At 23.4% G+C, this 13,256-nt stretch overlaps 1 protein-coding gene across 3 annotated transcripts; it reads right to left on the bottom strand.

Moving 5' to 3' along the window:
* Positions 1 to 8,248: 8,248 nt before the first annotated feature.
* On the bottom strand, positions 8,249 to 13,181 carry LOC122510521. Of its 3 annotated transcripts, none has more exons than XM_043625241.1 (12): positions 13,031 to 13,181; positions 11,886 to 12,062; positions 11,765 to 11,788; positions 11,285 to 11,299; positions 11,099 to 11,122; positions 10,652 to 10,695; positions 10,083 to 10,296; positions 9,920 to 10,015; positions 9,626 to 9,654; positions 8,932 to 9,142; positions 8,750 to 8,863; positions 8,249 to 8,497 (listed from the first exon to the last, which is right to left on the bottom strand). In XM_043625241.1, the coding sequence occupies exons 2-12, from the start codon at positions 12,001 to 12,003 to the stop codon at positions 8,442 to 8,444; spliced, it is 945 nt and encodes a 314-aa protein (XP_043481176.1). In that variant the 5' UTR covers positions 12,004 to 12,062; positions 13,031 to 13,181; the 3' UTR covers positions 8,249 to 8,441. The 3 variants fall into 3 exon arrangements, with proteins under 3 accessions (XP_043481176.1, XP_043481178.1, XP_043481177.1); XM_043625243.1 differs by lacking the exon at positions 13,031 to 13,181 and adding an exon at positions 12,963 to 13,015; XM_043625242.1 differs by lacking the exon at positions 13,031 to 13,181 and adding an exon at positions 12,163 to 12,282.
* Positions 13,182 to 13,256: the final 75 nt, after the last annotated feature.

Here is a 13,256-nt window from a genome sequence, read left to right as displayed (position 1 = left end):
TTCGAAGACAAATTGAGTGATCTATTTTTAGATCTAAAATTCTAGACCTATAATTAAGAATAAGTGTTTGACATTTTAAGTGTTCGCGCAATATTTCAAAAATTTTTCCAAATATATATAATATGATGTTCAGCAATAATTTAATTTTTAATATTATTATTATTTATATTATTATTTTTATCTTTCTAAATTTAAATTTAAAAAGTTCTAAACTAATAATTTAAAAATAATATTAAATATTTATTAATTTAATAATATTTTATAAAAAGTTTTTCTTTTATTTTATAAGAAAACTATAGAGTGAAATTTTTCTAAAAAAAAAATTATTATTATTATTATTTTTAAAAAACAAGTTTAAGATAATAATAATTTGACGAACGCTCCAAAAATCAAAGTCACACACAGGAAGTTAAAATGCGACATAGGATTATAACGGAAGTTCTTCTAAGCACTAAAAAACATGAAAATTACTTGTGTATTCAAACAAGGGGGCAATCTATTAAATGTCAAAAGCATTTACACTAAAGTTCTAAACTTTATTTCGGCACGTTTTCTAAACATCGTCGATCTTTTTAAAGTCACGTCGAATGCATCTGCGCCCATCAGTTTGAGAGGCTTTAATATCGGTAGAAAAATTTTTAATCTCCCCTGGGGAATCTTCAAGTTCTCTTTTCCATATTGACTTCTAATAAAATATACTAGAAATGTATGTTTAAATGTGATGGCACACGTCGCACTATATAGACTGAATTCTCTCCCCCCCCAAAAAAAAAATAATAATAAAAAAAGTAGTAAATAAAAATAAGAGGGAGGATATACATTTTAGTTGTTGAAACTTGAAAGTATATATAAGTGGCCTATTCTTGATTGCCTTAAAACGGAAGTGCTTACGCGTGGATAAACTATGAGAAGACACGAGCCCTCAACAAATTAGTATCAATTCCCTGTTTCTATGATTTTTTTTAAAGACATAACTCCTTTTTTTATCACTTCTTACATTTATTTTACTGTCAATGTTTTTTTCAAAAGTCATTTCCATTCTTAATGTTTTTTTGTCTATTGAATAAATTATATGTAAAAAGAAATCTTTTTGTTTTTCTCTTTAAGGTTATTCCAAAAAGACATTTTAATTGTAACATAAAAAATTAATTAAGGCAAAATTATGGCAAAGTATGAACAATGGCTAGACTCAATTTTTCTGAAATATTTTGCTTTACTATTAATTTTATTAATTTTCGAAAATATAGGAAGAGTTTGTCAAATTATGAATTATGAATTAACAAGGCTCGAAAATCCAGTAAAGGTCCGTAAATTTGTTTAAAATCCGTAAAAATCATATTTTTTTTTTTGAAAAAAAGGTCCCTAAAGTCCTTAATTTTATTGAAAAAGCAAGAAAAGTTCGTAAGAATATAATTTGGAGAATTTTTGATAATAAATTTATACAAATGATTGTAAAAATTCAATTATTTTCAAAAGTAATAAAATTCTTTGCAGAAATTTAATTATGTTAAAAATTTTTTTTAAATTCTTATCAAAATTTCAATTATCTTTATAAAAATTAAAATTCTTCTTCAAAATTCAATTATTTTCATAAAATTTTAATAAAATTCTTGAAAAAATTCACAATTATTCAGAAAAATAACAAAATTCTTCAAAGGTATTCAATTACTTTTAATACAATTTCAATAAAATTTTATTAAAGAATTTAATTTAAAAAAAAATATTAACAACATTTTTCTAAAGAATTTAATTATTTTCTAAAATTTTTATAAATCCTTCGAAACAATTCATTTATTTAATAAATAAGTAGTAAAATTCATCGAAAAAATTAAATTATTTTTCATAAATAATAAAATTCTTCTCAGAAATTTAATTATTTTTAATAAAATTTGTAGCTTTTATTGTATTCAATAAATTAAAGAAATTTCACAAAACAATTTAACTATTTTCTACAAATTTTAACAAAAATTCAAGAAAAAATAATGTTTATTTTCAATTTTTAAGGAACACGATTATTGCAAAAACTTGAAAGAAATTCTGTATATAAAATTCAATTACTTTGAAAATTTTCAATTAAAATTATTAAAAGAAACTTTATTATTTTAAAAAGAATTCACAGAAGTTTTACAAAAGAATTTAATTAAGATAATCAAAAGTTTTAATAAAATTCTTCCCAAAAATTCAATTATTTTCATAAATAATAAAATTGTTCAAAGAAATTCAATTATTGTCTAATTTTTTATAAAATTGTTGGCAAGAATTTAATGAGAAAACATTTTTTCGCAACAATTCAATTATTTTCATAATTAATATAAAATTTTTACAGGGATTCAATTATTTTCGTAAATATTAAAATTCTTTTTATGAATTCAATTTTTTGCATAAATAATAAAATTTTTACTGGAATTTAATTATTTACAAACACAATCAATTATTTATTTTAAAACGATTTTTATAAAATTCTTCGCTAGAATTAAATTATTTTAAAAAATTAATAAAGTTCTTCATAAAAATTCAATTATTTTTGAAAATTTTTAAAAAAAATTCGTTGAAGAATTCAATTATTTTTATAAATCTTAATAGAATTTTTTGCATCAATTTAATTATTTAAAAAAATTTTTGATAAAATTCACGGAAAAATTTTAATTATTTTCAAAAATTTTCATCGATTCAATGATTTTTCAAATCTATTTTAACAAAACTTTCCATCAGAATTCAAATATTAATTAAAAAAAATTTTAGTAACATTCTATATGCAAACATTCAATTATTTTCATAATCGAATTTCTCGAAAAATAATATGTAATTATTCTCAAAAATGTTATTAAAATTCGTCGAAAGAATTCAATTTATTTAAAAATTTGTTGATAGACAAATTATTAATTAAGTCAATTATTCAATAAATCATTTATTTTTGTATTTAAAATAATTGAATTCTCGTAGAATTTTCTAATAAAAATTTATTCAAATCTTTGAAAATCTGATTTTTCACACTTTTAACTAACATCCCAATGGGAAATGCCAGTGTAGTGCCGATGTTCACCACTGGCTTAGTACTCAGACGATTGTTCGGCGTAGTCTAGCCGAGCCTCGACAATTAGTGCTGGCGCAGTACAGAATTTTTGTTTCGCCAAAGCTTGGACAAGGCTCGGCGGCAAGTGCTGGCTGAGTATAGAAAAATTGTTCACAACGCTCTTTGCCAACATTGCTTTTTTGACATAAACTTGAAAAAAATTATAAAAAAGTTTATGAATGTTTATAAATATAAATTTATTGAAAAAAATTAATATTTTACTTTTCAGTTGTTCATTTTTTATTCTTATTAAATTTAATAATAACAATTTAACACAATTGTCTAATTTTGTAAATAATAAATTATTTAAACAAATTAAAATTATAAACAAAATTTAAACTTTAATCTCAATAATAATTTGGTTCCTATTAAAATACTATTATACTTAATTACCACGTAATTTAAGAATTACGTAAAATGTTAAATGCAATAAGTAAAGTAATTTAATTTTTAAAAATTTAATTTAATTTATTTTATTTCAATTTATTATTTCTAACGTATCCCTATTTTTTTCTCATCTTTGACTCAATAATTGTATGTCTGAATGATACTGAGATATTAAAATTTTACTGCACACACGTGTCGTTAGCATAGTGGTTAGAGCGTTAGTCTGTTAGTCCGTAGGTCGTAGGTTCGATTCCCCTCGTCAGCAATTTTGTTTATTTTCATAGGTTTGCGATATTTCTAGATTCCAATCGTCAGGTACTAAAATATGAAAATCTAATGCACACTTACTGTAATTGTTTATTATTTAATTTTTAAATGTTATAAACAATTTTTTTCTACTTCATTTACTATATCCATTGTTAGTCTCCATCTTTAATACAATTTCTTTAAGAAGAGAAATATTTTATGAATAATAACTATTTATTAATATTATTTACCATTTTGTTGTTAAATTATTTATAATTATGAATTTACGACTAATTAATAGCAATACGGCATTTATTGCGGCAATATTCTCAGCCAGCACTGGTCTAGTGCTGCGCCAGCGCTGTCTGGCAGCACTGACAGACAGTACTTCGGCAGCGCCAGACGGCGTTATCATCCCAGTGCCATGCCAGTGCTGGCTCTCAGCCTTGCCGCCAGTGCTGCCAGTGCTGGCGCAGTACTACGCCAGTTGTAAATTTCCCATTGGGATAATTCTACAGAATTATTCTTTTTTTTTGAAATATTTTAATTTCAATTCTGTTAAAATTAGTTGAATTTTTTTAAAATTATATTTAATTATTACAAAAGTTTTAACGCAATTCTTCCAAAGCATTCAATTATCTTGATTGATAACAAAATTCTTCCTATAAATTCAATTATTTTTTGAAATTTTAATGAAATTCTTTGTAAAATTCAATTATTTTTTGCAATTTTAATAAAAATTGTTTATAAAATTCAATTATTTTTTGCAATTTTAATAAAAATTGGTTGTAAAATTCAATTACTTTTTGAAATTTTAATAAAAAGCTTTGTAAAATTCAATTATTTTCAAAAATAACAATATTCACCATAAAAATTCAATTATTTTCAAAATTATCAAAATTTTTTTTTAAATAATCGAAATTTTACGAAAAATAGAATTTTATCCGTAATTTTTTATTTTTTGTGCATAAAGTCCGTATTTTTAAATACTTTCACTGGTTCGAGCCGCATGAATCAATATTTTCGAGAAGTTTTTTACCTCTTCTATTAAAACGAGCTAAAGCTGGAATCAATTTTTGGTAAATTTTTTACTTTATTATTCAATTTTACTAATTTTCCAAAATATGGGAAGAGTTTGGCAAATTATGGGCAATGGCTAGAATCATTTTTTAAGAATTTTTTATAACAAAATATGGGCCAAGGCTGGAATTAATTTTTGTTAAATTTTTTACTTTTCTATTCAAATTTAGTTTATATTAATTTTTCGAAATAATATTGATATAATAAGTAACTGAAAATTATAAAAAAAATTATGACTTGGAATATTTAAAATTTTTATTTTGAAGCAAAATAAAATTTTGTAACATTGGGATTAAATAGAAATTTTCTTTAACGTAAACACATTTTCAAAAGAACGAGTATAACGTTTGAATAAAAAAAGCGTCTGTTTTCTGGTAGATATTCAGTGGAATGTTGATGTGAATACAATAAGTTGGCATTCAGAGATTTCCATTGCAACCGGAAAATGTTAAAAGCATATATAGTATATATATACGTCGGACCGTGAAATTTCCTAAAAAGCAGAAACATCAGGCAGCTTTTCTCTTGGTCGAGAGTGCACTTCAACAAACCGTATTTCAAGCTACTTGAAATATATAGGAAAACGAAACGGAAACTGGTGTGTGCCTTCTGCAAGCAACACATCTGCTAAATTCAATCTAGTTTTCAGTAAATTCTTTTTTCCTTATCCGCACTGCATTGTTTTTTTCATCCAAAAAACGGAAGGAAAACTAACCCGCGTGACAATCTTTACTCCATTTTTAGAATTTTTGGGGTTGTTCCCTTAATTTTTATACTATTTTGCATGGAAAAATAATTAAGGTTTAAATATTATTCTCCTTCTGAGAATTATTGTTTATTTTAATTCAAAAATACTATATATGTTATTTTTTATGTATATTTTTTACAAATAGAATTAATTTTTTAATTATTTTTCCACAGGAATTAAAATTTTCAAAAATTTCAAATTCAAACCTTTTTTGAAATTAAACAACTTATAAAAGTATAATCATCAATTTATAATTATTAAGAATATTGTTACTGTAACTTCATCAAAATTATTTTCATCATTTGAATTCAATTATTATTTTCTAGAATTTATAACTAAAAATCTTTTCTATTAAATCAACTATTTTAAATATATAGATTAGAAAATAAAAACAAAAAATTAAAAAAAAATTTCATTAAACTTTTCCAAAAAAATAATTCTTTAGAATTACCAGTTAAAAGTATAAAAAATTCAAATTTCCAAATATTTTAATTTGAAATCTTTTCAAAATTATTCAATTATTTAAATACAAAAATAAATAATTTATTGAATAATTTAATGTTTTTTAATATTTAATTCTTATAAAGAATTTTATCAACAAATTTTTAAATAATTGAATTCTTTTGACGAATTTTAATCAAATTTTTAAGAATAATTATATATTATACATTTTTCCAGGAATTCGATTAAAATTGTACTAAAAATAATTAAAATTCTGCGATAAGCTTTATTATTTTTATGAAAATAATTGAATTTCTAAAAAAAATTTATTATTCATAAAAATAATTGAATTTTAAAAAAAAATTTATTATTTATGAAATTAATTGAATTATTGCGAGGGAATTCATAAAGAATTTGTAAATAATTGAATTTCTGTGAAATTTTTATTATTTATGAAAATAATTAAATGTTTGAGTACAATTTGATTTTATTAAAATTTTCTTTTATACTTAATTGAATTCTTTTGGTAAATTTGTTAAAAAAGAAGATATTGAAAATCATTGAATCAATTAAAATTTTTGAAAATAATTGAAATTTTGCAGAGAATTTTATCAAAATTCTTTTTAAATACTTGAATTTATGCAAGAAATTTTATTAAGATTTATAAAAATAATTGAAATCTTGCGACGAATTTTTTTTGAAATTTTCAAAAATAATTGAATTCTTATGAAGAACTTTATTAATTTTTTTAAATAATTGAATGTTAGCGAAGAATTTTATACATATCATTTTAAATAATTGATTTTTTTCGAAATATTTTATGAAAATTGTGTTTTTGTAAATAAATAAATTCCTGTAAAAATTTTATTATTTATGAAAATAATTGAATTCCAAAAAAGAATTTTATTATTTACGAAAATAATTGAATCTCTGTAAAAATTTTATATTAATTATGAAAATAATTGAATTATTGCAAAATAAAATTTGTAAATCATTGAATTCTTGCAAAGAATTTTATCAAAAAATTAGATAATAATTGAATTTTTTCGTAGAATTTTATTATTTATGAAAATATAATTGAATTTTTGAGAAGAATTTTATTGTAATTTTTGATAATCCTAATTAAATTCTTTTGAAGATGTTTATTTGAATTTTTTTGAAAGTAATAGTTATTCTTTAATAATTTTAATTAAAAATTTTCAAAGTAATTGAATTTTACATGAACAATTTCTTTCAAGTTTTTGCAATAATCGTGTTTCTTTTATTTGAAATTAATAATTAAATAAATATATGTTGACAAATTTAACTAATTTCAAGAAGAATTTGAATTATTAACATTTTTTCAAAAATCCAAGTTCTTTAACATTTCTAATTAAATTAATTAAAAATTGAAATTTTATAAACTTTCAGATTAAAAACTTTTAAAGTTCATTTATTTATAAATATTACGAACGCAACTTTTTGAAAATTTTGAAAAAATTTAAAAATTTAAAAATATTTAATTTTTATTTTGAAGAGTATATGAAACATAAATTATAATTTAAATTTAATGTACATAAATCTCTTTAGAATTAGCACCTTTAAATCCCATAGGGTGAAAAGGATTCTAATTTAGATGTTAAACTTGATGTAAATTATGCGCATTGTTTGACTGCAAATCAACGTGATATTTATTCATTGAATTAAGTTTAGAAAGATCGATATTTTAGTAAAATTGTTTTATTTAACAAAAGTGGATACTTTAACTATTTGTTTTATAAAAAAAACTATTCCAGGCGTTGGTGAACCGACAACCATAAGAATTAGCCTTAAGGCCTTTGTTTTCAGATTGTAGAATCATCTTCTGGTTTATTCTGAATCGTAAAATTTCATTCAAAAAGAATAAAAATAACACAAAATTTATACATTTCCCTATTGCATTACAAAATGTAAATATATTATAGAATTAAAACTCACTTAAGTAAAATAACTAGAATTTTATGAACTTCCTTAAAAATTTTAGGAAACTTTAGAAAAGAATAGAGATTCCATCAAGACCTAAAAGAAATGGAGCACCGTTATCAAGTTTTAAGGCGAACTGCGAGCCCTCAGACAGACTTTTAATGACTTTGTACCAAAAAAATGATTCACAGCAATCACAGTCCTATCAGAAAAATACACACCGAAAGAAATAAAATAAGAGAAGAAAATTTTACTCAATAATTACTTTTATATTTTATTTTCAATATACAACTGTTCATATACAAAAACGAAAAGAGGAAATTACAAATACATTGCGAGATTTTACAATATATGTTTATTACTCTTTGAGAAATACATGAATATGTAAAAAAAGTCGAAATTTTGAAACTGAAAGTATTGTATGTTCGTATACGGTCAATCACAAACTATTTAAGATATTTTTTTGAAAATTATAACCCCTCTCCCTTCTCGTAGAAATTGTAACATACATTAGAGCGATTTTTTCTATTGACCGTCAGAAATATCAGGATCCTCCTCGTCCTCGCTTTCGTCCCCTGAAACTGTAAAATATTTTAAAAATTAGATTAATTAATTGTATTCATTTTTACTAAAAATAAAAAATTTTTCATATGAAAATTCAAAGTATGTAACGCGCTCCCTTGAAATAAAAGAAAAAATATCGTTACCTTTATCGGAAAATACTATGTTCTTATAATTTCATATTATTTCACTTTTTACAACTAAAGTATTAGAATTGTTTGCATGTTTTGTATTTTAATTTTTTAAACATTTGTTCTTATACTGAAGCCTACCTCTTCTAACTTGCACAGATTTTTTTCCCTTACGTATATCATAGCATAATTTTTTTACTGTTTTTACATATGTTGAATTAGTAATGCCTGATCTGGTACTTGAGTTCACGAAATCTAAAATCAAATTATTTGACTTAAATAAGAAAATAAAATATTATTATTTCTTTTTGTAAAAAACTTACCTAAGACCAAATTGTTAACAGTGGCAGGTATAAATTTAAATTTTGAGAAAGCGCGTGATCCTCTTATTGTCATGTTACATAATTTATTTTTACCTAATATCAATATCATTAATTTTCTTGTCATTAATGTTGGTCTATCAATATAATTATTCGATATGACATTTAACTTTTCGATATTAACATCAATATTCCATTTCTCTAATAATTCAGCCTATAAATCAAAGAAAATTAAACAATATTATACAAGATGATATTGAAATTTTTTGCTGATTGAGAATCATAATTACGATAGAAGATTTCGACTTTATTAGCCAATAGTGACATCTATTAGACGCCAATTAAATTCTTTGGTTTAGAGTTAGGTGTTTCTTACAATAATTATACCGATATGGTTGTCGATATTTATCAAAATTAATTAATTTGGCTATGAAAGATAATAAGCTACTGCGTGTACGAATGCACTTTGCATCTGTGAGGAATCGAACCCCAGTTAATATCTGTCACAGATGCACAGTGCCGGCCGTTTTAGTCGCAAAGTAATGCTATTATAGTAGGTTATTTCGACATGAGTACACTGCTGTTTAAGCATTGGAAAACTGTAGAAGCAGCGGAAAGTCATGCTAAAACTGCAGTGTTCCACAAAGTCGAATGATAAATAACAAAAATATGTTCTAGAAATATTGAAAATCAAAACCTGCAATGAATTTAAACTGCCATGATTCCCTGAAATTCAGGAAAATAAGATTAATTCTATTTCATTTGTACTTAATTTATTATTTTACATGCTTTATTGGAAATTCTGTTTTATTAATCTAATCAAATTTTGCGTTCAGTTTTCGGCACTGACCTATATTTGTTTTTTTAATTTTCAATCATATATTCGTTTACTTATATTATAGAAATATCTTGTTAGAATGAAGGAGTTAATATCACAAAGAGTATTGGGAGCAATGTTGAAAGTTATAATTTTTTAAGTACTGTAGATTACCTCTTTTTTCGTAACGTGAATAATTGCATAAATCTCGTATTACTTTTACATATTTTGAATAAGTAATGTTTGATCTGGCATGTAAGTTCACATATTCTGAAATCGAATTATTTAACTTGTACAAGAATAAAAAAATTAATATTCCTTTTAGTAAAAAACTCACCAAAGACAAAATTGCTAACATTTTCAGGTATGAAACTATGATTTTCTCGGAAATTGCGTGATCCTTTTATTGTCATTTTACATAATATATCTTTACCTAATATCAACATCATTAATTTTCTTGCCATTCCTGTTGGTGTATTAATAAATTTTTCCGTAATGACATTTAAATCTTCAATATTTACATCAATATTCCATTTCTGTAATAATTCCTCCTATAAAAATAAATCAATGAAAATTAATAATTATTTCCATTATACAAAACTATCTGTACACTACAGGAACAGGTAACTTATTTTTAGACATTATCCCTGGAAACTCTTATTATGACACAAATAAGACATCATTTTTTGCAGTGCATTTTTTAAAATAATTATTTGTAAGAAATTTTTTACACAATTGACTTGACAATCATAATTCTAGGTTACTTTGTAAAAACATGTTTATTGTGTATGAATCATTTTCACCGAGGAAGTAACAGTCTTAGTATTTTATTTAACAACTTTTCAGAAAATCAAAGTCATGACGAAAATTAGACAATTATATTATAAAAATTATGACTATAGAAACCTGAAAAGAAGTTAAAGTTCCATTCTTAGCTGATTGAAGAGTATCTAAAAAATTAATATTCAGAGTTTATAAGTTAAGGAAAAAATTAATACCTTATATTCTGTTCTATTAAACATTGACTTAAAATTTTTTTTTAACTAGTTACCCATTAAAAGAAATTTAATTTCTGGGTTACTTATAATTTCCAAGAGGAAACGCTTCTAAAACGTTTCTTGTCTGACAGATTAACATTTTAAAAACCTTTAATATTCTAAAAACATTTTTATGACATGAAACGTTTTCAACATGTTAATTTAGCAGAAATGAAACGATGTAGGAACGTTCCTCGAACGTAAATATTTTTTTGTTCGCAGGGAAATTTATGCTTCTAAAAAATTAAGATGTTTACTAATAATTTTGAGATATTAAAAATTTTAAATAGTTGTGAATACTGAAAACTTTACTTACCAATAGCATCATTTACTGATTCATCTGTAAGAGTAAGGGATTAATGAGAGTTTATAAAAATTGATTATAAACTTTTTGTAAGTTTTTAATGCAAATTTTCGGTTTAGTTATGAAGAGAACTGTTTTTTAATGCAAATTTTAGTGTTGTGGGTAATTTTTAATACAAATAATATAAATTACGCATACCGTAATCCATAAATTCTGAAACAATTATAGAAAATTTTATTAATGACTATTTTTATTCTTTTGTGTAAATTTTGTTTCTTATAAAATTTTCTAATAAAAATTTACATAGAAAAAATTTTCTTCATTAAATTTTACTAAAAATCTATGTAAATTTGGAATACAGTGACAAAAATACAAATTTTATTAATTGCGACTTAGAGTTTAAAGTATAAACAATAGGAAGATATCAATTTTATACTATCTTGCAACTATTTCGTATTCGTATAAAAATGACGAGAATGTTCCTCGAAAAAATTTGACTTATAACTTCTTTATTTATTGGATGATTTTTAGTTTAAAGAAATTAAAACCGTTTCTTTGATTAGGACTTTAATTACTAAATGAAAATTTTTCCATGTATGGTTTTCAAGAAGTTATGCCGTTTATTAATATAAGACTTAGAATTGCAGTTAAATAAGTTTCTATGAATATGTTACATACCAATTCCGTACTTTCTAAACTCCTCTGTAACAAAAAATAATTAAAAATGATTTTATAAATATGTCAGTATTATACTTTGTAGAGTTTTTTGTAAATATTAAAAAACAGTATTTTATCTTACCTTCCGTTACATTCATACTAATCACGACAGTACCAATCCACATTGTTACAATGAAGAAAGTAACGAAGTAATTGCACAGAGAATGATAGGTCATCATTTTGTGAATGTTTGCAAACATTTGAGATAGTAGCAATGCAGTATTCTTAAGAAATCGTTGCAATTAAATGCACAATAAATCTGTAATAAAAAAATTATATTTAATGTAATAGATAAATTTTCTTTATCGACCCGGTAGCATCACCCTAGAAATTCGAGGGATAAGTTGGGTCTTTCTGACTTTTCTTCCTCAACAGTTTCTGTTCAAAATCGTTGACGGATTTTCTCCTGTTTAGAATCCTTGCTTCAAAATAAAAGAGCCCAATAGGGTACCAGAAAAATGGTAACAATGTTGGGCTAACAACGACTTTCTTAAATATGGCAATAAATTTGTTTTTTACAAAACGCCAACAGGTTTCAATAACTTGTACTATCTACACTTTTATTGTTCAAATATTAAAATGTTTAACAGCTGGAAATACTTTATCGAAATTTTATCTTATATATGTACTTTCGTTGGTTAAAAATGTTTCTTGTACGCTTGTACTAAGAAATACTTTAACGACTTTAAAATTTCAAGTTTCGATTCGATACTTAAGTTCCAAAAAAACTGTTGACGCAAATCATCATAGTACTATAATTATTATAACAACAATACAATATATATTAAAATATATTACAAGTATATTAAATATATTACAATTATTGCAAATATTTAATAATATCGTGAGGCAATATGGCATTAAGGTGGGTATATAAAAAATTGCGTCCTTTTTTTGCAGAATTATTCCACAACAATATGGTGGCAAACATTACACAGAAATAAGGAGTTCATATTGCAACGCAATATTAAGATACACAATTAAGAAGCATAATGCTAATGCATTGTGTTTGACCTGAAGCAATGTTACCAGCAATTTTGCTAAAATATTTGAAGGCAATATTGCTTCAAGAACAATCAGTATTGGATCTTAATTGCGGCTTTATTACAATGCAATATAAACATAGCACTATTTCAATAAATACAGTTTAAATTCTTACTTTGAATTACACAAAATTATTATAAATATTCATTTAAGAAAATATAAATTCCAACAGTTTTTACTTACTAAAAAACGAAGTATTTTCGAATCACTTTGATGTCAACTGAATAAAAATGTTTATTTCTCGGTTTTTCACAATCTTATCGTTTGGCGCAATATACCTAGTAATAAGAAATATGTATATTTCACAAGTTGATAATGTTTGCAATTTTTTGTAAAATGTCTAGAAATTAAATTTAAATTATTGTCAACAAATAGTGAAAATTAACGTGATAGCGACTGTGGGCGGTCC

This window comes from Leptopilina heterotoma, unplaced genomic scaffold (genome assembly GCF_015476425.1).
Source record: "Leptopilina heterotoma isolate Lh14 unplaced genomic scaffold, ASM1547642v1 Lhet_7, whole genome shotgun sequence".
Taxonomy (NCBI): Eukaryota; Metazoa; Arthropoda; class Insecta; order Hymenoptera; family Figitidae; genus Leptopilina; species Leptopilina heterotoma.
The sequence above is the reverse complement of the archived record's forward strand: the minus strand, read 5'-3'. Positions and strand labels throughout refer to the sequence as shown.